This window comes from Dipteris shenzhenensis, chromosome 16 (assembly GCF_047967505.1).
Source record: "Dipteris shenzhenensis isolate YYH24624 ecotype China chromosome 16, Dip_SZ_1.0, whole genome shotgun sequence".
NCBI lineage: Eukaryota > Viridiplantae > Streptophyta > Polypodiopsida > Gleicheniales > Dipteridaceae > Dipteris > Dipteris shenzhenensis.
The window spans coordinates 4636957-4658596 of NC_141611.1; the positions used below are offsets into that span (position 1 = coordinate 4636957).

The 21640-nt window shown below is 45.8% G+C and overlaps 1 protein-coding gene and 1 pseudogene across 4 annotated transcripts in view; both read left to right on the plus strand.

Moving 5' to 3' along the window:
* Positions 1-1819: 1819 nt before the first annotated feature.
* Positions 1820-21640, plus strand: part of LOC147892439 (SMR domain-containing protein At5g58720-like) — a 53018-nt gene continuing 33197 nt past the window's right edge. For 2 of the 4 annotated variants that reach the window (XM_087387110.1, XM_087387108.1), the window contains exons 1-4: positions 1820-2558; positions 6149-6174; positions 6448-6558; positions 7124-7267. In XM_087387110.1, coding sequence (XP_087243236.1) covers positions 1883-2558; positions 6149-6174; positions 6448-6558; positions 7124-7267 — 957 coding nt within the window. In that variant the 5' untranslated portion in view covers positions 1820-1882. The remainder of the gene's footprint in view (positions 2559-6148; positions 6175-6447; positions 6559-7123; positions 7268-21640) is intronic. The other 2 variants (XM_087387109.1, XM_087387111.1) reach the window with 2 other exon arrangements.
* On the plus strand, positions 13686-17083 carry LOC147892440 (uncharacterized; annotated as a pseudogene).

Genomic DNA, 21640 nt, shown 5'->3' on the forward strand with positions numbered 1-21640 from the left:
TCTCACTGAACTACATTTGCCTCTCAATCGTAGCTTCTCTATGTCCACACCTCCTATTCCCCTAAAAATTTCCTGAAGTGACTATGTACTCTTGTAAGATCTCTTTGGTCTGTTGTTACTGTTTTCTTCCAAATCAGCTTCTTGGGAGGCCTTCTTCTTGAGTGATTTGAACATCTCCTCATTAGCTTTGTCACTTCTCCTAGCCCATCACTCGCTTCAATACATAATCTACTTTTGACAAGTGGTCCACTCCTCCTTCCCTAGGTTATATGTAAGCATTCTCAGATTTTCTTGTCCTTTTACTGAAATATATCTCAAAACATTTATAGACTTGAGAAACAAAAATCAAGCTCGGACACCACATCACACAAAAGCAAAAGTAATGGTAAAAAACAACAATGGGATATTGTACAAGACTAGATGTTTTCACAAATGCATTTCCTTTGGCACATAGATATTCCCAAGCTACGAAAGGAACTACAAAAGAGCAAGAGATGACATAAAAGTTCAAACCTGGAATTACGTGTACCTAGCTCCAAAGCTTGTGGTGATAGCATGGGTAGAATGGTTTATGGGCAGCTCAAAAAGGTACTTAGACTTATGCTACGTCTTGTGGTTTGCATGAAAGTGCTTGTAGATTAGATTTCCCACTAAAATCTCATAGAAATTGCACAAAATATTGAAAAACAAAATCTTTAAAAACTTGCATCGGAGTAGAAAATAACCCAATGTTTGTCTTTCGATGCAATGAGAGTTGTGGGAAAATAACCCAATGTTTGTTTTTCTCTCAGTGGGGCAATGATGCCAAAAAGACATAGCTAGCTGCTAGGGCCTAGCTAGCTATGTCTTTGTGGGTGGTATGCAAGTTGGTGCTAGAGGTAAGCTTGTCTACTACATGACCCTTTGTTGGGTTGTACTTGGTTAGCCTTCTCTGCTTGCATAGCTCTTCCTAGAGAGAAAAATACCTAGCATTAGATCTCCTTTTTAAAAGCTCTATAAACAAATACACAAAAAAAGAAGACACATGGACAACATTTTTTGCTATAGAAAATGATTGGATTATAGGAAATGCTAAAAAGGGGAAAAATTGAAGATGATATGATCTATGAAATTCTCTGTAGACAACATCCAACTACTTTTTATGGGGAGCAAGTGCTATTATATCGTCCTATTTTAAAGGATAACAATCAGCAATTGCTATTTCACATAAATAGAACAATACTTTGAGAACAAGCATTGATACCATTTAGAAAGATTGCCACGCATCAATCCTAGTGTTTTCTTGTGGATCTCATGCAGGCCTTAGAGCAAAATAGAGTGTAAAGAGAAGGCTAGAAATGTGGTATACTATCTTCCATTTTGCTCTAAGGCCTTAGAGCAAATAGAGTATATTTTGCAACCAAAATAGACTCTTTGTTGGTCTTATGAAATTCTTTGGTTGTAGTTTGCTCATAATTAATTTCTTGTAATCGTAACGAGAGGGGATGGCTATCAGATGTGAAAAAAAATTCATGCTTTAGAAAAAGTTTTATCAAATTACCAAATGTTTAGGGAAATAATTCACGCTTTCACAAAAAATTTGTATAGTCATTCATGGATTCTATAGATTGGTACCTGTGCCATTCTTCCCCGCTACTACAAGGAGATCTTTGTTGGTATTATGGAATTCTTTAGTCTTAGTTTGTTTATAATGTTGAGGCAATGCCAGTTTCTTCATTGGAAACTGACAATTTCATTCGTGAATCTTGATGTTGTAGGCCCTCGTCATCCTTTGCTTAGGTTAATTTCCATCCGGACATAAACGAATAGGAGCATACGCTTTTCCATTTTGGTTTGCAAGCAAATAGCGTCTCTTCAACGGCGAGTGTGTTTTTGCAGAGGAATGTCGAACACACAACAAGACGATGACGACGAAACCCGCGCCCTTCAATCCCTTCTGCACTCCTTCCCGTCCGTCCCCCTCCCACTCATCGCTTCTGCCTTCACCTCTGCCGATGGCGATCCCGACCTCGCAGCTCAGCTCATCGCCGGCTACTCTAACGGCATCACTCTTCCGGATCCCAGTCACGGCCACTCTGCTGGTCCTCAACTCTCCAAGCATTCCATTGCGGGCACAAAATCGCAGGCTGCTTACAGGTTCTTCAATGGCGGTGCTTGCACGCGTCTTGGGGGACCGAGCTCCGCGACTTTGCTGGAGTACTTTCCTCCTCCTCCAGAAAGGAACGCCTGGTCTGAGCCTTTGAGGCATGTTGACACGCAATCACAGCCTTCCCCGAATGATTGCGAGAAAGTACATGGTTTTGACACTGACTTTCCTAGCCTTCGACCCCTACATTCTATATCAGATAGGAACAGTTCGGCGTCGTCACCTCGGCGACCCAGTGGGCGCGGGCGCAGTTCGAAAGGAGGTTCTGTTGCTTGTGGGCTTATATCCAATGCTCGTACACGACGCTTGCGCGACCCTCCTCCTACCGAGAAAGTCTCAAGGGAGGGACTATTACTGTCGATGCTGGGTGATGGATTCGAACTTGATATTGACGCCACGAGGGATGTTTTAGGTGCCGCCATTGCCCGTATTTTGTTTTTGTTCCCATTGTCTGTCACTACTTTAGGAATGCTTTTGAAGCATGCTAGTGTTTTTTCCATCACTCGAAAGTCCAATTTTGAGATTAATTCTACTTGCCAAAGTTTTTTCTTCCATCCATGCATCACCTTCGTATCTCTTGCCCTGGAAAATTGGGATCCAACAACAAAGGCTGAAGTCTCCAAAGGTGAATGATATTTGTCCACTAGGAGTTCGTAAGTGCCCTCAACTCTTCGTGCAACTATACAAAGCATCCAAACTTTGAATTGTCTCAAATCATCCTATCCAACCCTTCATACAGCTTCCCAAGTCATCCCATCAAGAAGTCTCAACGTAATGAGAATAGTCTTTGTGACCTAAAGCAATAGGCTAACGTCATTCCAAAAGATGTCATCCAAAACAATGCTGTGAGCCCTTGCAGAATTACGTTCATGCCATGTATCCCAATGAGAAGAAACAACAAGCTGCCTCAAATAAGTTTTCAGCTTAAAAGCCGCTTCAACATCATGAAATTGTAAGCAAACCGTGCCAGAATTTTCAGGAGCTGAAGTACGCCTCTGTCCACAATGGAAAAACCATAGATAACTCTATCCCAATACACCACGATAAACTGAACCCAGAACTTGCAAAACATACTCAATTTAGGTCACCACGAGAGTGACTCACCTGCTTCAGGGTGAAGCAACAAACATCCAGCATGGTGCTGGGAAAAATACAGTCAAGGAGGACTGTGAAAAGTGAGGTATAGATCTGGTAGAAGTGTTCCAGAAAGGTCTTTCCTGTGTGCCTTTGAAAGGTCTTTAGTGGGATACAGTAGGCACTTTTATTGGACAAGCAAGCCCTAGAAACAGACCAACTCGGTCTGTCCCAGCCAGCCAACCAGTCAACCAGTCTAGGCTGACCTGCAGGTCGGTTAACTGGCAGGTCATCTGACCTGTCCGGTCCCAGATGCCCAAAAGGTAGTTCAACAGGTGCCTATAATGCATGTTTCTTCCTGCTCTATTCTCGTGCTCAACAGGTTGCAGACAGCAACCCTAATATACTGAATACTGCTCAAATGCAGCTCAGCCTACCCTTTAAAGGCTTCAGATACACTACCCTGGCGTCCTCCTCATATGGGGGCTCACAGGTCGGTCAGTGATCTGTTCTAACACCCCCTCTTACTGACTCAATGTGGGCCAATCCCAAGACGTCGAATGAGATGCTAGATGCTCAGGAGAAAGAGCTGTGGTGAATAAATTGGCAGCATTTTCTTTTGTAGGGCCGTATAAGTTAGCTCGATCAAGTCTGTCCAAGCTTGACGGAGTGGTAGTGAAGCTCAATGTGCTTCGTCTAACCATGGAACACTGGGTTCTTCGTGATCACAATGCAACTCTGGTTGTTGGAGCAGATATCCACGGCTTCACCCTTTGTAACCTCCATGCAGGCCGCTCTATACTTTATGAAAGAGCGATCTTGGGTTGCTTCTTACTAAACCAAGAAATAACTCTTGACCCTAGTAGAAAGTAGTAGCGAGTCATGGAATTTGAGTGTCCCCATCTTTGGCCAATCCACCCGAAACTCAGAAATTTTGAGAGAGCAGGAGATGTGATCAACTATATCTATGATCCTGGTGCCATGGCATCCCTCTGGTGGTATGTGATCTGTCTCTGCTAGTTTATCTCTCACTGTGGTGGGGGGCATATCAAGAGCGACATCTCAACTTTGACGGTCCCCTCTGAGTAGAGTTGGGATAGGTTGGACCTCCATTATGCGTGCTGTGGTCAGCCTCTGCCCTGTGCGTGGTCTTTGTGTCTCTGGCTCCACAACTCCACGCTATCTCTTCGCGCTTATCTAGTCTGCCCTCGTATGAGCTAGCTCCTCCTCCACTCCACTGAGTCCTTGGATTGACTCGGATGTGTAGAAATCTGTTACATGCTGTTGTTTTTTGTCTATCTCTATTTCCTGTGTCACCGTCACCTCTTATTGTCTGATCTGTCTCAATAGGATCTGTATGATGGTGCATCTTGATTAGATGGGGACCGGTGCACACCTGATCATGGAAGGGGATCAACTGAGAAAGTGGCCCAAAACTGTGCCCCTCTTGAAAGTGACATTGGTATCGTCCTTGAATCTCATAGTAGATTGGGCAAGTACTTATAAGTGCTTGTCTGTCTCCACCTCCTCGAATGTGCATAATATGTAGATCCACTGCTCTCTAGTGTGCTTGTTGTTCTCCCTGCCTCGATACTCAGTCGTCGGGGAGAGAGTCGAGACTCGCATCTACACAATGGCTACCCTCAGTGCATGTGATACTAATCTGTCGTTCAAGTAATGGGGTCTCATAAATACTCCGTCTTGTGATACTCTCAAGTGATCTGATAGGACTGGTCTTGGTGGGGTACTCCTGGTCCCCCCCCCCCAAAAAAAAAAAAAAAAAAAAGTCTGTGATGTATGGAGCTGGAGTAGATTCAAACATGTAATATGGTTGATCTCATCTTGTGGGACAGGGCATCCAAATTGTACTAAAAAGGGGGTGTTGATTTATCTGAATACCTTGACTGGCAAATTATTTGGATATATGTGCGTACGAGTCCGTGCTAAACCTTCTATCTGCTAGTTGTTTGGATGACTCTAGTTCCAATCTGAGATCTCATAATCATATGTAGCCTCTCAAATCTCCTCCAATTTGTCGCCGAGAGTTCACTTTCCCAGAAGGGTGTTGTATACATGGCTGTTGGCCTCACTAGTGTATGAAACAACCACCCTTTCGTTGGGGAGGGGGTCCTGGAAGTGTGCTTGGAACCACTGTCGTGCTAGTCGGCCAAAGCCACCTGACGTCTCATAAGCCGTGCCTTGGCGACATGAATCATCGTGAAAACTGGTCCCGTGAAGATTGCCCCTCAGGTAAGTGTAGGATTGCACAATTGCCACCCGCTCCCTCTGTAAGTGAAGTTGTGTAGATGAAATACTTGCTGTGAAGTGTTGAAAATCAGGACCTTGGTTTTACCAAGGTTGATTGTCGGGTCTCTCTCCTTGCAAAACACCTTTAGGGCCTCTAGATGTCTTTGTAAACCTGCTGCTGGGGTAGATATGAGGATGATATCTTCTGCATATAATCGTATTTGTATAATCAGGTCAGCAAGCTGTGATCCCTCACTTCCTAGGCAATCAACGAAGGTCGTGATCTCATCTCTCTCTCTCTCTCTCTATGATTTGTTACGTCCTTGGAATAATACCAAGGGAGAGATGATGATGATGATTTGTTATGTCCTAGGAACAATCCCAAGGGAGAGATGATGATGATGATTTGTTATGTCCTAGGATAATCCCAAGGAACCAAATATGACTCATCCAACGTCTATCTGATGATTAAATTTCCATTGCAGCACAACAACCAATGCTAACACAAAGAAACAAAAGAGAATGGTCAACTTAGAGCTCTGCATGTGTTTGTGAAATGACGAGCATATGCAAGATTAATGAGCTCATGATGTTAATTTTGTACTACAAGGAATGCAGAAATGTTACTGTAGTAGCTATGTGCTGGAGAAATAGATAAGAAAACTTGCATTTTCTTTGCAGGCCACTATGAGGGCGATGTGGATCAGGTATGTGCAGTTAAAGACGCTGGGTTATGAATTATTTTGGAGTCAGCTGTTTTCTGGGATATGAGTTTCTTGGGGTGACTTCTTCTGGGTTATCAATTAGTCTAGAACTGGTAATGAGCAACAGCTTCACCTTCGGTGTCATGAAGTAGCCTACATTCGGGTTCAGCAGAGTGCAATATTTTGTAGTTTTTTTCATATGAAGAAGACACGGGTGTTAACTATTGACACATCTTATGTTGTTGAGTTAATGGATGGACAAGTATGTTCTTGTAGTCTTTGGAGGCTTTATCTCAAATGGCCGCAGCATCATCCGACAGTGGTCTCGCAGCACGGAATGTATTGGAATCCTTAAGAGTTCATGCACAAGATTTGTATGCATTTCAGGTAGCAGCTGTTTATTTAGGTTGAATGTCTGAGCAGAGTTTGGTCGCAATAGTTTATGCAGATGTTTTGTGATAAGTGATGCAATCGATTTAAGTAGTACTCTAGGCATTTAACACCGTCTAGTAAGTTTTGGTTGTTCAATATTTTGGTGGGTGAGAAATGTAATATTTGAGCCATTGTACAATCTTGTTATACCCTTAAAAAGCTACGGTTGCTTTACACATTTCATTACTTTTATTGGATTCTAAAACTCTATTTTTCCCACGTTTTGTTCACAAATTCGTGATTATTCATAGTATATAGATGCTGAAATTTTTTGGACATTAGAGTACCCTGAAATTTGCATGAGATCAGGAATTATCTATGTGTAGGTAAAATCATTCTGTGTAACATTTTGGTACTTTAGTGCCTAAAAACTTCTGCGACATTGTTTTACTCCACCAGCTGTGTTATTATTGTCTCATTTGTTGCGCATTTGTATCGGTCACTGGTGAGGCCTAACAGTTATGATTGAATCAATGGCTATTTTTGCCCAACTCTGTATACTCTATAGTTTAGTTGCCAGTCTTGTACACAGGATACAGATGAAGGGGCCAACCCTGGTACAAAGGAAAAGCAAGTAAAGCATTCAAGATGCCTCAAAAATCAGACAGAGAAGTATCAGGCTTTGGAAGAAGAAATGTTGAATCAGGAACACTCAAATATGAAGGTATTTTATGTCACTGGATTACAGCTCTAGTTTCTACATGAACAACTCTTTGGAAAATAGTCAGTGTACTCAATGCTGTACTTCCAGGTTGTGCCGGCTTTGTTGTGAAATGGCCCAGTTCTCAAGAACTGGTGCAAGGTTATATGTATCAATCTGTGCATGCCCGAGACATGATGATTGTGATGATATCTGCTATGCCCATGGACCTTAAACAGTGCAAATTGAGAGAGAGAGAGAGAGAGAGAGAGAGAGAGAGATTAATGTCCACGGGAGGCCTTGTGGGCCTATGGGACAAAGTACACAAAAAACAAACTCATACAAGCCTCAGTGGGCTGAAGCAAAGGGTACGCTTGGACCCTTGCTGAGTACTAATGTATGCTAACAAAATCATAATCATAGAAATAGTCAACTACAACTGCATAGTGGGCCAGATCAATCAATCTATCCAGTATCAGGAACAGACTGAAAAACAAGATAGTCTCGACACTGGGACTCAGAAACAGGATCAGAAACCGAAGCCTGGTATAGTGATGACTCTCTGGTGGGCTGCGAAGATGTCTCGTATCTGTGTCTGTCGAGCTGTCTCGCGCTGCGGTGGGGGACGCGATCTCCTCGCTCTCTGGACTCTCTAGGCTATGTCCAGAGACCCCTTGTCTCTGTCGATCCCCCGTGAGGAAATCTGTGATAGGTTGGACCTCAATAGAGTGTACTCTGGGGACTCTCTGTCGCGCATGTGGTCTCTGCACCCCTCTCTCGGTGGTACTGTGCCGGCTGCTCATCCAGACTGCTCTCATGTCGGCTAGCTTCTCCTCCACTCCACTGTGTCCGGGGGCTCACTCAAATGTATAGAAGTCTGTGATGCATCGCTATGCCCGGTCATCCTCTATGTCCTGTGGTGGTTTGGCCATCCCCTGCTGCTCTCTGATCTGTCGCAGAAGCATCTCCTGGTGTCGATGCATCTCCATCAGATAAAGCCCGATATAGACCAGGTCATGGAAATGGATCAGTCGTGACAAAGGGCCGAAGCCACTCCCCTCGAGGTAGAGACAGTGGTAGTGTCCCTGGATCTCGTAGTAGGCTAGGCAAACACAAAGAAAATGCTCCTCTGTCTCAACCGCCCCCAGCGTACATAGCGTGCAGACCCACTGCTCTCCCTGCCTCGATCCTCAACTGATGGGACGAAACCCGCATCTAACCAATGGCAATCCTCATTGCATGGGAGACAACTATCCTCGAGATACTGGGGTCTGATGATGAATCCCTCCTCTGATACTCTCAAGATGTGGTCGTGATAAAATTGGGTCTTGGTGGGGAACTCCTGGTCCTTCCCCAAGTCTGGGATGTGTGAAGCTGGAGGAGGTCTAACTGTATGATACGGTTGATCTCATCTTGTGGGTTAGACTCAAGAGGCGCATCCATGGTGTACTGACATGGCAGTCAGTCGCACCAGTGTGTCAAAAAGCCAGCCCTTTGTCGGTGGATCCTAAAAGTGTGCCTGGAAACACTGTCACTCTAGTCTAGCCAAAGCACTATGCCCTCGTGTGAGCCGTGCCTGGGCTGTATGGGTCATCGTGAAGATGGGTCCTGTGAAGACTGCTCCCAAATATGTGTACGACTGCACTATCTCCATTGGCTCACCACGATAGGTGAAACTAAGTCGGCGAATCACTGCTCGTGAGGTGTCAAAGATCATAACCTTAGGTTTTCCCAAGGTTGACCGTCAGGTCTCTCTCTCTGCAAAACACCTCTAATGCCTCTAGATCTCTCTGCAGCCTTTCCGCTGAAGAGAATATAAGGACTATATCATCAGCATATAACAATATCTGTATGAGGAGATCACCTAGTAATGAACCCTCGCCCCCTAGGTGATCTATGAAAGATGTGGTCTCATCAATGTACAGTCCAAAGAGAGTCGGTGAGAGAGGGCAGCCCTGCTTCACACCAATGGTTCTCTCGACCCAATCCGATAGACCGCCTGGAGCACTAACCCTACCTCTGATTGACTCATATAGGCTCATCACACCCCAAATCAGCGTCTCTGGAATCTGCATCTCCTGTAGTCTTCTGATCATGCGGGATCGTGGAATAGTGTTGAAGGCCGTTCGAAAGTCTACGTAGCATGTGTAGACTCTCTGATGTCTGAACCTCGCCTCCTCAATGATAGCCCTCAAAGTGAAAATGTGGTCTAGAGTAGAGTGCTGCCTCTTGAATCGTGCCTGCCCTAGCGCTCGCTGCTCCCGTGCCTCTGGATGACTGCTGATCTCCCTCTCTAGTACCGATCCATAGATCTTGGCCAATGTGTGGCCAATCGTGAGGGTGCGGTAGTTCCTGGTGTCCCATAAGGTCTCCTGCTTTGTGTATTGGTACGATAGTGGTGGTGCTCCATGCTGGTGGGAAGCTGTGACAAACTGCAAGGTTAAACATATGTGCAAGAATCGGTGCTAGAACCTCCTGCCATGTGCGAAGTGCTCTATCTGAAGGCCCTCGTGATCCTATGCTGTCCAGTTGTGGAGCCGGCGAAGTGCAGCCCGCACATTTTGCGTAGTGAATAGATGACAAGTAGTGGGCTTGGGCATAGAGGACATGTCTGGCGGTGTTTGCCTCGGGACATCATATAGGGAGCATGCATAAGTGTGCCACACGCCCGGATCAGTGGTGGGGATGGGTGGCTTTCCTGTCGAACGAAATCTCCATCTAGTGGTCGGGTCTCCCCCGCGATGCCTCAAAACCCCTGGTTTGATGATGAGTGCAGAGAGATGCGAGCCCACCTCACACGTGAGCGAGCCTTGGGTCAGTTGACGTCACATGAGGCACACAGGATCTTTCAGCGGTTGACACGCCACAAGAGACGAGCCTTCCTCACACAGAGGATGGATGAGATCATCAGATCATTTCTTCCCATCTCGTACCCGTGACGATTGGGTTGTAGGAAAGGATCTGGTGGCAACATCGTGTATCACTGTGACAATGGTGGCTGAGGCGTGGGCGAGGTCTAAATCACCCTCCAATAGGGTCGGAAGCTCTCTGGCTAAGTGACGCACATACATTGGATCAAGGGCACGATCAAAGTGGATCAAGGTACGGGCTGTGGTAGGAACTCTCCCTGTGACTTAGCATAGTAGCAAGAACATCGAAGGCCAGATATGAGTGGTCGGCTCCAAGTGGGGGGGGGGCATAGTGAGGTCATGTATGCGTGAGACAAAAGCCAATGGACCTAGTACATAGTCCACTGTGCTAGTCCCACCTCCATGTGGGAAGCATGTGAATCCCCCAGATGATGGCCATGATGAGGTTGTGGACAGCTCCCAACTCAAGCAGGTGTCGCCCGTATGTTGTCACATGTGAAGTATCTGCAGAAAGTCTCTGAATCCCAAGCTCTGTTGCATCTAACTCTGGCATCATGTGGGGGTCTCTCTCATATGTGAAGTCAAGTAAGCCCACTTGTCTATCCCTCGTCCTTGCATTGAAATCCTCTAGAAGAAGGGTGTCTCCCTGTCTGGAGAACTCTATGATATCATCATGTATCGTCTCATATGGACTGTGTCCCTCTGTAGTGACATCATGGGCATATGATGACATGTCTGGGGGAAAATAGCATACTGTAATGAAGATCGGTCAGGCATCTAGTAGCTGTACTCGTATCCACACGTGACGTGCATGTTCCTCTCTTCACACCACAGATATGAGTGGTCTCAAGTGTGTTTTGAAAAGGACAACTACACCTCCAGAGCCTCGTACTCCACTCTCTCCTCAGTTCTCTCCTATGAGCTGACTCCCAAATGTACCCTGTCACTGTGGGCAGCCCTCTCTCTGGGCTCTCATGTGTCTCAGTGTAGAAGATGATGTCTGTGCTTGTGTCTCCGAGAAGCGAGTTGGGTCCGACCAAAGGGTACCATTACAGTTCATACAGCCATACTCAGCTTGTTTTGTGCACTTCTGTCACGAGGACATGAAAAGTGATGTAAAGTATCTTCGTAACTCAACCTACGCTTAACCCGGGGTTAACCATGGTTAAGTGTTGTAATGGTTTGGCCGTAAGTGATGTAAAGTATCTTTGTAAGTGTTGTAATGGTTTGGCCGTGAGGGACTGGCTAGAGGAAGTGCACACTTCCTAGAAGTTCCTAAGGGCAAAGTCTAGGTGCACCACTAGGTCCTAGGGGTAAGGCAAAGGGGCTTTAAAAGAGGGGTCTAAAAGTTGGGCCCAAGGACAACCAATGTTGTCCTTGGTATGGGGGTTAGGACTTTAATGAAGGGGAAAATGGCAAGGAGGAGGTGCCATTTGTCATGCATGTGTATGCATGCCCTTCCCCCACCTTCCATCTCTCTCCCCTCACTCTCCCAGAGGTGTTGGACGTTTTCAGTTGTTCTTGTGCAGTTTTTGAGCTGTTTGAGCTGTTTCAAGCCTGTTTTCAGCCGTTTTAAGTCGTTTTGACTGTTCCAAGGCTAGTACGCACTTCTAGGAAGTGCTAGAAGTCATTTCTGAATTTCTTGAAAAATTTTCGTAAGGATTGTATGGACGTCCGTACGATTGTACGGAATCGGTACATATGTGTTCAGTTGCCTCCAGCAAGTGCCCGGGTTTGTCTTTTGCTGTGCTGGACCTTTGTGCACATGTTTCTGGGTGCGTGGTGGCTTCTAGAGCTGTTCTGGAGCAGTGCAGGTTGTAGGAGGAACTTTCCTTGCTGCTTTTGGCACCCTCTCTTAGGAGGACTTAGGCACAGATCCCGAGGCAATCATTTTGGGGTAGATTTGTGAACCATCTTTTTTCTACATCTCTTTCTTGTTCACCCTCCACTCTCTACCTTCATTTCTCTCTTCTCTTGATTGCTGGAAGACACCTGCACCCTATGGGGAGCCTAGACAGAGGATAGGTGCGAGGAAGGAGCTCGCTCCTATGCCATAGACAGCGGGAGTTGGTTCTAGGTTCTGTTTTTCCTTGTTCTTTCTTGCTTTGCAGCTTTTTGCAGTGCATGCGTGTTGTGTGCAGTCCTTTCAGGATTCCTACAGGTTCTAGCAAGCACCCAAAGGCAAGGGTGATCCTGTGGAAGGCCTAAGAACAATGTGGATGCATGTGATAGCCTTGAGCTCAGTTTGCTAGTGGTTTGGATGCCTGAATGCCTCTAAGTTGTGTCAGATCAGAAGTGAATGCTTGAGTATGCCTTGCCAGTGGGAATTCTAGTGGTGCACTTGGATTAGATGCCTTGAAGACAAGTAGAGGATTTGCAGAGAGGAACAGTGCAGGGTTGAACCCTTGTTGTAAAGCATTTCCATTCAGAAGCATTAAATAAATACCGTAAGGGGCGCCAAGGCAACTGGGGCCAGTGGGTGCACTGTGTACTATTTTCATTGAGCAGGGGCATTCTAGCCTCACCTTTGTTGTTGTTGAAGCTTGTTTCTAAGTTGTGCTAAGTGATTGAAGTGATTGAAGCTTGCATTGTGGCCATTTATGAAGTTTATGACTGAGTAGAAGAAGATCATTGCCCTTTTCTTTATCGAAGGCCGGTTTCAGTGGTTCCATTGCCGGGATCGTCACCATCTTCCTACAGAGGTGAGCCCTGGTAGTGTTGGGTGAAGGACACCTTCAGTGCAATTGTTGCTATAGCCATCAATCTTAGCAGGCATGTCACACCGTGAGAGGTCGTTGACCATTTTAGAGCAAGAGGGGCAGGACGAAGACAGAGCATCAGAGAGCTTTGAAGAGGAGCACAGTACCAACGGGGGTGATGACCAGCAAGACAGTGGGGCACATCCAGTCTCTCTTGAGCATGCCATGGAGGACTCACAGGATGAGGTAGATGAGGCAGAGGAGCTTGATTCCAATGCACTTTTTCAGCTACAAATGCAAAGTGTAGCGGGAGCCCTGTCGCAGTTGCAACATGCTGTCACGGAGATTATGCAAGCTCCTTCCCCTAAGGTTGCTTCTCCTGGAAGCAAAAAGTCATTGCTTAAGAAACATAAGAAGCATAAGAAGACTCCTAGGCATGTTTCTTTCGGTGGATAGCCGTCAGAGATGCCCTCGATCACCCCTGTAGCGGGTAATGCCATGTCTGATGAGGAAAAGCAAATTCTTTATGATGCCAACAAGTGTTATATTTGCAAGGAGGAAGGCCACAGGGCTTTTGAATGCCCACATAAGAAGCGGAAGTTCCCTCCTTCTGAGCAAGGTGAGCACAAGGAGGAAAAGAGGACTGATCAGAAGAATAAAAAGCCCAAGCCCACTGCTGGTCTTTTGCCAGACTTGATTGGGGCTGTTCAGAATACAGATGCTACAGAGTTATGCCGGGCATGGGGCAAGATAAGAGACCAGACAGCTCTGATGTTTTTCGATCCGAGAGCCAAGGCCAATTTCATCTCTCCAGAGCTGGCTGGAAAGTTAGAAATAAGGGCAGAAGAGATGGGTCCTTTGTGTGATGCAGATATGGCTTGTCCGGGACTCAGCCAGTCAGTTACTCCGGTGATAGGCAAGCTGCGGATGCATATTCAGAGCTACGTGGACATAGAAGAGTTCTATATTATACGGTTGAATGGTTGTGATGTGTTACTGGGGGGATACCTCGGCACTTTCGTGTTGGGGCTGTTTTGGATACAAAGAATAAAACAATCACACTCACTCACCGTGGCAAGACCCACGTTCTGGATGCTAAATTGAAGGGAGAATCCATCCCTGTTGTATCTGCTTCTGCCATTGGCAATGTAATGAAAAAGCATCTTTCAGCATACTTAGTGTTTGCATATGAAAAGAAGTCAGTAGAAGAAGAGTCTCATTTTTCTAAGCTGGAAAATCAGCGGACAGATTTTCTTTTTCAGTTTAGGGACTGTTTTTCTGACTCACTTCCACAGGAGTTGCCCCCTGAAAGGCCAGAAGACCACACGATAGATATAATCCCTAACCGACCTCCTTACAGGGTCAGTGCAGCCCAGCAAGGGGAAATTATGAACCAGGTCAAGGACCTGTTGGAGAAGGGGCTGATTCAGCCCAGCTCTTCACCTTACTGTTCACCCGTGCTCTTGGTCCAGAAGAAGGATGGATCCTGGCGGATGTGCATTGACTATAGAGCCCTCAATAAGATTATCATTAAGAACAGATTCCCTATACCTCGGATAGATGATATTTTGGATAGGTTACAGGGGTCTGGAATGTTCAGCCGCATTGATATGAAGAGTGGTTATCACCATATCAGAATTCAGTTAGAGGATGTTCACAAAACAGCATTTCGTACCTTATTTGGTCTGTACAAGTTTCTTGTCATGCCATTTGGGTTAACCAATGCACCTGCCACCTTCAACAGAATGATGGACAGGATTTTTAGAGAGCACCGAACCTTTGTTGGCACTTTCTTCGATGACATCATCGTGTTCTCTCAGGATGAGGCTGAACATAGGAAGCACCTGGCAATTATTCTCGAGGTGCTACGGAAGCATTGTCAATGGCAAGAAAAGTGAATTTTTCATGCATGAGATCCATTTTCTCGGGCACATTGTTTCCAAGGATGGAGTTAGGATGGACCCTGCCAAGGTAGAGGCCATCAGGAATTGGCCACACCTGAAGAACATCCATGAAGTATGCAGCTTTTTGGGCTTGTGCTCGTACTACAAGAGGTTCATTCAGTATTTTGCAGAGATTGCATCTCCTTTACATGCCTTACAGAAGAAAGGGGTCACTTTCAGATGGGGTCCCAAAGAAAATTGCAGCTTTTGACCGCGACTCTGCTCAGATCCTGTGATTATTTTGCTAGATCTTCGCAAACCCTTAGGTGTCCAAGCAGATGCACGTGGGAACAGCGTAGGAGGGGTACTTATGCAGGATGGAAGACTCGTGGCATACGAGAGTAGAGTGCTCCAGGTGCTCCAGGATGCTGAAATGAATTTTGGCATCTATGAGAAAGAGATGTTGGCTGTCATCCACGCTCTTTCGACCTGGAAGCATTATCTTTTGGGTGCTGATTTTCATGTTCAGACCGATTATCAATCATTGCGGTACTTCTCACTCAGAGAAAGTTGTTTGAGAAGCATATGAGGTTGGCAAATTTTCTTTCTATGTTTCATTTTCAGATTGTGCATGTGCCTGGGAAGAAGAATGTTGTTGCAGATGCACTCTCACGCAATCCCACTCCAGATGCAGTGTCTGTTAAGCCACAAGTTTCAGCAGTGACCATTGCATATCTTGATGAGCTTGATGCCATGAAGGATCAATATGCCAATGATGCTGATTTTTCACGGATTTATGATCAGTTGGTTGATGGACAGAGGCATGAGCACTATACTCTCAAAGATGGATTTCTGATGATGCATGGTAGATTGTGTGTCACGAAATAGTTGAGGCCCAAAGTGTTGACAGAGAGTCATGCTCCACCCTATGCAGGGCACAGAGGCATTGATGCCACCATCAAAGCTGTGGAGCACTATTTCTTTTGGCCATCATTGAGGAAAGATGTCGAGGCATATGTCAGGACATGCATCAATTGCCAAAAGGTGAAATATGACAGGCAGAAGCCGGCTAGACTGCTGCAGCCTCTACCTATTCCCGATCGACCTTGGCAGAGCATTGCCATGGATTTTATCTTTGATCTTCCTCGTACACCATCTGGACATGATGGGATATGGACCATTATTTGCGGATTCAGCAAGCAGGCCCACTTCATTCCCGTCAAAAAGAAAATTACAGCAGGCCAGATGACGAGACTCTTTATGTCTCATGTGTTTAAACATCACAGGATGCCTCAATCAATTGTCAGGGATAGAGACCCGCGGATGACAAGTCTTTTCTGGAGAGGTATCTTTGAGAATATGGGTACCACGCTGAATTTCTCATCCTCTTTCCATCCTGAATTTGATGGGCAGTCCGAAGAAGCCAATTTCACTGCCCTTGATCTTCTCAAATGCTATGTTTCAGATCAGCAATCGAAATGGGAGCAATTTTTGCCACTTGTTGAGTTCGCGTACAACACCACTGTACACTCATCCACGGGGAAAGCCCCCTTTGAAATTGTGGCAGGAGAACGGAAGGTACGTCCCATTCTGCATACGAAAGAGAAGATTTTTGAAGCGGATAGATTTGTGGAAAGTTTGGATGTTGCTTACTAGAAGATAAAAACAGCCCTCCAGAAAAGCCAAGAGAAGCACAAATGGGCAGCCGATAAGCATCGCCGCGAGTTACTCTTGAAAGAGGGCGATTGGGTGCTGCTGCGTTTTCAAAAAGCACGACTCAGGAAGATGAAAGGCAAGACGAAAGTGTACACAAAGGTGAAGATGCGGTATTATGGTCCTTTTCAGGTTTTTGAACGCATTAATGATGTAGCTTACAGGCTGAAGCTACCTGCCACTTGGACCATACACAATGCCTTCCATGTGAGTTTATTGAAGCCTTTCCAAGGTGGTGTGCCTGCTGACCTGCTACATGAGGCTCAGCCTGAGGTGGAAGAGTTGGATGAAATCTTGGTTCCGGAACATATTTTGGCACATATGGAAAGAAAAGTGAAAGGTAGAGTTTCCCGTCGCTACCTGGTGAAGTTCAAGAATTATCCTTCACTGGATGCGAGGTGGATGGAGGAGGGTGACCTGGCAGACTCACCTCAGATTTTGCAGCTCTACCTCGACACGTTTCAGCTTGCGCCAACTACGGTACAGGCTCCTACAGGGTCAGCAGAGCAGAGATCTAGAGCATTGCCTGGTGCTCAAGAGGAGCGTAGCACCTCCCCTTCCTTGATTCAGACTACTCATATATTTAGAGATTGCTTGGTGGCACCGATTGTGTCACCTGAGATGCTGCTTGTTGACAGTATTTCTGCCGTGAGTCTCCATGATGGGTGTTCGTGACACTCGACATAGAGGATGCATTGATGTATGGATGGACTCTCGAGCTCTCCTAGCCCATATTATCATTGTAGGTTGTATCTTACAGCTGATGTATATTCTGGTATGTACTATGGGCTATTTCTGCCTATTTGTACTTTTTCAGCAGCAACCTAGGTAGTTTGCTGTTTTAAGAGGAGGGTATGTCACGAGGACGTGAAAAGTAATGTAAAGTATCTTTGTAACTCAACCTACGCTTAACACGGGGTTAACCATGGTTAAGTGTTGTGATGGTTTGGCCGTAAGTGATGTAAAGTATCTTCGTAACTCAACCTACGCTTAACCCGGGGTTAACCATGGTTAAGTGTTGTAATGGTTTGGCCGTGAGGGACTGGCTAGAGGAAGTGCACACTTCCTAGAAGTTTCTAAGGGCAAAGTCTAGGTGCACCACTAGGTCCTAGGGGCAAGGCAAAGGCTTTAAAAGAGGGGTCTAAAAGTTGGGCCCAAGGACAACCAACGTTGTCCTTGGTATGGGGGGTAGGACTTTAATGAAGGGGCAAATAGCAAGGAGGAGGTGCCATTTGTCATGCATGTGTATGCATGCCCTTCCCCCACCTTCCATCCCTCTTCCCTCACTCTTCCAGAGGTGTTGGACGTTTTTAGTAGTTCTTGTGCAGTTTTTGAGCTGTTTGAGCTGTTTTAAGCCCATTTTAAGCCGTTTTAGGCCTGTTTTGACTGTTCCAAGGCTAGTACGTACTTCTAGGAAGTCCTAGAAGTCATTTTTGAACTTTTTGAAAATTTTCCTATGGACTGTACGGACGTCCGTACGGTTGTACGGACCTCCGTACATACGTGTTCAGCTGCCTCCAGCAGGTGCCCGGGGTTGTCTTTTGCTGTGTTGGACCCTTGTGCACATGTTTCTGGGTACATGGTGGCTTCTGGAGCTGTTCTGGAGCAGTGTAGGTTGCAGGAGGAACTTTCCCTGCTGCTTTTGGCACCCTCTCTTAGGAGGACTTAGGCACAAATCCCGAGGTAATCATTTCAGGGCAGATTTGTGAACCATCTTTCCTCTACAGCTCTTTCTTGTTCACCCTCCGCTCTCTACCTTCATTTCTCTCCTCTTGATTATTGGAAGACGCCGACACCCTGCTGGGAGCCTGGACAGAGGATAGGTGCGAGGAAGGAGCTCGCCCCTCTGCCACACACAGCGGGAGTTGGTTCTAGGTTCTGTTTTTCCTTGTTCTTTCTTGCTTTGCAGCTTTTGCAGTGCATGCGTGTTGTGTGCAATCCTTTCAGGACTCCTACAGGTTCTAGTAAGCACCCAAAGGCAAGGGTGATCCTGTGGAAGGCCTAAGGACAGTGTGGATGCATGTGATAGCCTTGAGGCTGCCTTGAGCTCAATTTGCCAGTGGTTTGGATGCCTGAATGCCTCTAAGTTGTGTCAGATCAGAAGTGAATGCCTGAGTATGCCTTGCCAGTGGGAATTCGAGTGGTGCACTTGGATTAGATGCCTTGAAGACAAGTAGAGGATTTGCAGAGAGGAACAGTGCAGGGGTGAACCCTTGTTGTAAAGCATTTCCATTCAGAAGCATTAAATAAATACTGTAAGGGGCGCCAAGGCATTTAGGGCCAGTGGGTGCACTGTGTACTATTTTCATTGAGCAGGGGCATTCTAGCCTCACCTTTGTTGCTGTTGAAGCTTGTTTCTAAGTTGTGCTAAGTGATTGAAGTGACTGAAGCTTGCATTGTGGCCATTTATGAAGTTTATGATTGAGTAGAAGAAGATCACTGCCCTTTTGTTTATCGAAGGCCGGTTTCAACTCCCCTCCCGGCTCTGACACCGTCATAGTTCCGACTCTTCCTTCTCCCCTTCTCCCCTTCTCCCTTATCCCCTTTGTGAACTCTTTCTCGAATAATCACTTTGCCATCCCTATAGGCAGCCCATTTCCCTGCTTCCCTTGCTGCCATTACGCGTGTCAACTCTTTCCTTCTATGTTCCTGCTGTAGAAGGGTGAGGTCATCATCCAAGTAGATTTTGGTCCCCTTCAAGGATGCTCACATGCTCATGAGGTTGGACCTATCGATTGCAGTCCGGAGTCTCAGCACAAATGGTCTTGTTGGTATCTCCGTCTTCCCTACCCTCCAAAATGCCTCACATGTGAGGTTGACTCCCATCTTGGCAAATAGGGCTTGAGCATCTGCCATTGGGGTATCTCCCACTGTGAAACCTCTAACTGGAACATTCATTGCTTTACCGGCCCGTCTCTTCTCTTCCTCTAGTGTCTCAAAAATGAGTTCTTTTTGGGAGCTGCTGATCCCTTTTTAACAACTTCTGTTCGTTCAAGCATCACTTCTTTCCCCTTGTTGAGCTGTTGTGCAAACTCGGCATGCTTACCATTCATGGTAGTCTGCATGGCCTCCATCTCTTTCTTAAGAGCTGCATTTTCTGCCTTGAGCTCATCCATAACTTTGCTGTCACCATCTGAGAGAGAGAGAGAGAGAGAGAGAGTTGTATTAATGTCTTTGGAAGGCCTCGCGGGCCCATGAGACAAAGTACAATAAAAAAAGTAACTCATACAAGCCACGTGGGCTGAAGCAAAGGGCTCTCTAAGACCCTTGCTGAGTGCTAGGCTAAGCTAAGCTGAAAATCTCAAAACTCAAAACTCTGACGTGCTTTTTTAGGTGCTCTGAAAACATGGCCGGGTGCCATGGAGGTTCTCTGGTGAGATGCAAATATGTCTCATATCCGTGTCTATTGAGCTTTCTCCCGCTGTGGCGGGGGCCGTGGTCTTCGTAATCCCTGTATCTGGTGGGCCATATTAAGAGTGACACCATGGCTCGGACGGTCTTACTTGAGTAGAGTAGTGCATTTTTGCCCTTTGGGCTTCCCATAAATTTTGTAGCATCTTCTGTGCCATTAACCCCCCTCATCTCGCATGCATTCTTTGATATATCCTCAGCTGTTATACCCATAGTTCCATCCATTTCATCCCGTCTCGGAGCCATCCAATGGTTTGTGTAGCTTCCAATGCCTTGTGAGGTATCCGGCTGGCATCTTCTCAACTTTGTTGAGGTAATCTAGGAATTGGCATAATGCCTCCCCTTCAAGAGGTATCATGTTTGTTTCAGCCAATAGGATGGGGTAGGGTGTTTGAGCCTTAACCCCAATTCCCCCCAGAAGAAATCTCTCATGTAAAGTTTCTATTATTTTCAATAGGTCCTAGAGAGCCCAGAAGCTGGTGCTGGACACCATAGAGTATAGAAACTTCTCATTTCGCAATTCCATAGATGTGCTTTACTGCACTATGTTGTGTTTTTAGAGGATGAGTTTGGGAATGTTCCTGGATTCATCTAGGTATGTGCTTTACTGCATTTATTTTGGAAGCTGTGCAGAGCTTTCAAATCCCCTAGGATTCTTCTGTCTACACATGTATTCCATTTGTTGTTGTCGGTAAAATCCTCCCCTAGATATTTGTATGAGTTGATTGTCTTCAAAGACTCTCCTTTGGAATCGACATCAATTTGTTTGTCTTTTGTCTTGGCTATGTTTACTTGCATTCCTGAGTGTTTACAAAAGCTCCCCAGTGCATCCAAATGTGCTTGCATTTTCAGCTTGCTGTTTGCAAAAGACTACATCATCTGCGTAAATAAGCAATAGTAGATCATACCCTGCAATTTGGACACGTTCTTTGTTATGTGTTCTGATTCAATCTTCTAGGTCATCAATAAAAAGATAAAAAAGAGTTAGTAAGGTGGGACAACCTTGTTTGACCCCTATGTCACTGCTTATGATAGCTTTCCCTTTGAAGCATGACCTAGCTCGGCTAATACTTAGTCGTATATACTGTATGTAGCCTCTCTGAGTTCGTGAAGGACTTTAAGCTGTCTAGTTTTTCCCATAGTTTCTTGCGTGGGACTGTGTCAAAGACTTTTTGAAATCTACAAAGCAACAAAATACAGCCTCTTTTTTATGCTTAGCTCGCCCTTATCGCGACGAAGGATTTCGTTAGAAATCCATATCTTTGTGCCCTTCAGCTTATAAGTTTGCTGTAGAATCTGATCTTGGCTACCTTGTCACTGATGGAGACTTGTATCCGTGTCCCCTTTTGCTGGATATTCCAGATAGCATCTGGATCTCATTTCTCTTGTGGGATCTTCTCGTTGAGGTAATCGATTTTTGTCTTTTGTATATGTACCTGTTACTTGGTAGCCATCTCGTAGGCTTGTGCAAGCTGAGTAACCCCTCTCCCTTAACCCATGAGATGGGTTGGGGGTTTTCATCTCAGCCTGGAGTCCTCCCCTTCGCTCCCTATGCGTCTAGGTGCTGCGTACCCTGTCTAGCGTGTGCGGCTTGATAGGGCTTGTTAAGCGCGACCTGCTGAGAGAGAGAGAGAGAGAGAGAGAGAGAGAAAGAGATTAATGTCTACGGGAGGCCTCGCGGGCCTATGGGACAAAGTACACAGAAAAGCGAACTCATACAAGCCTCAGTGGGCTGAAGCAAAGGACGTGCTAGGACCCTTGCTGAGTACTAATCTATGCTAACAAAGTCATAATCATGAATAGAAAATAGCATAGTGGGCC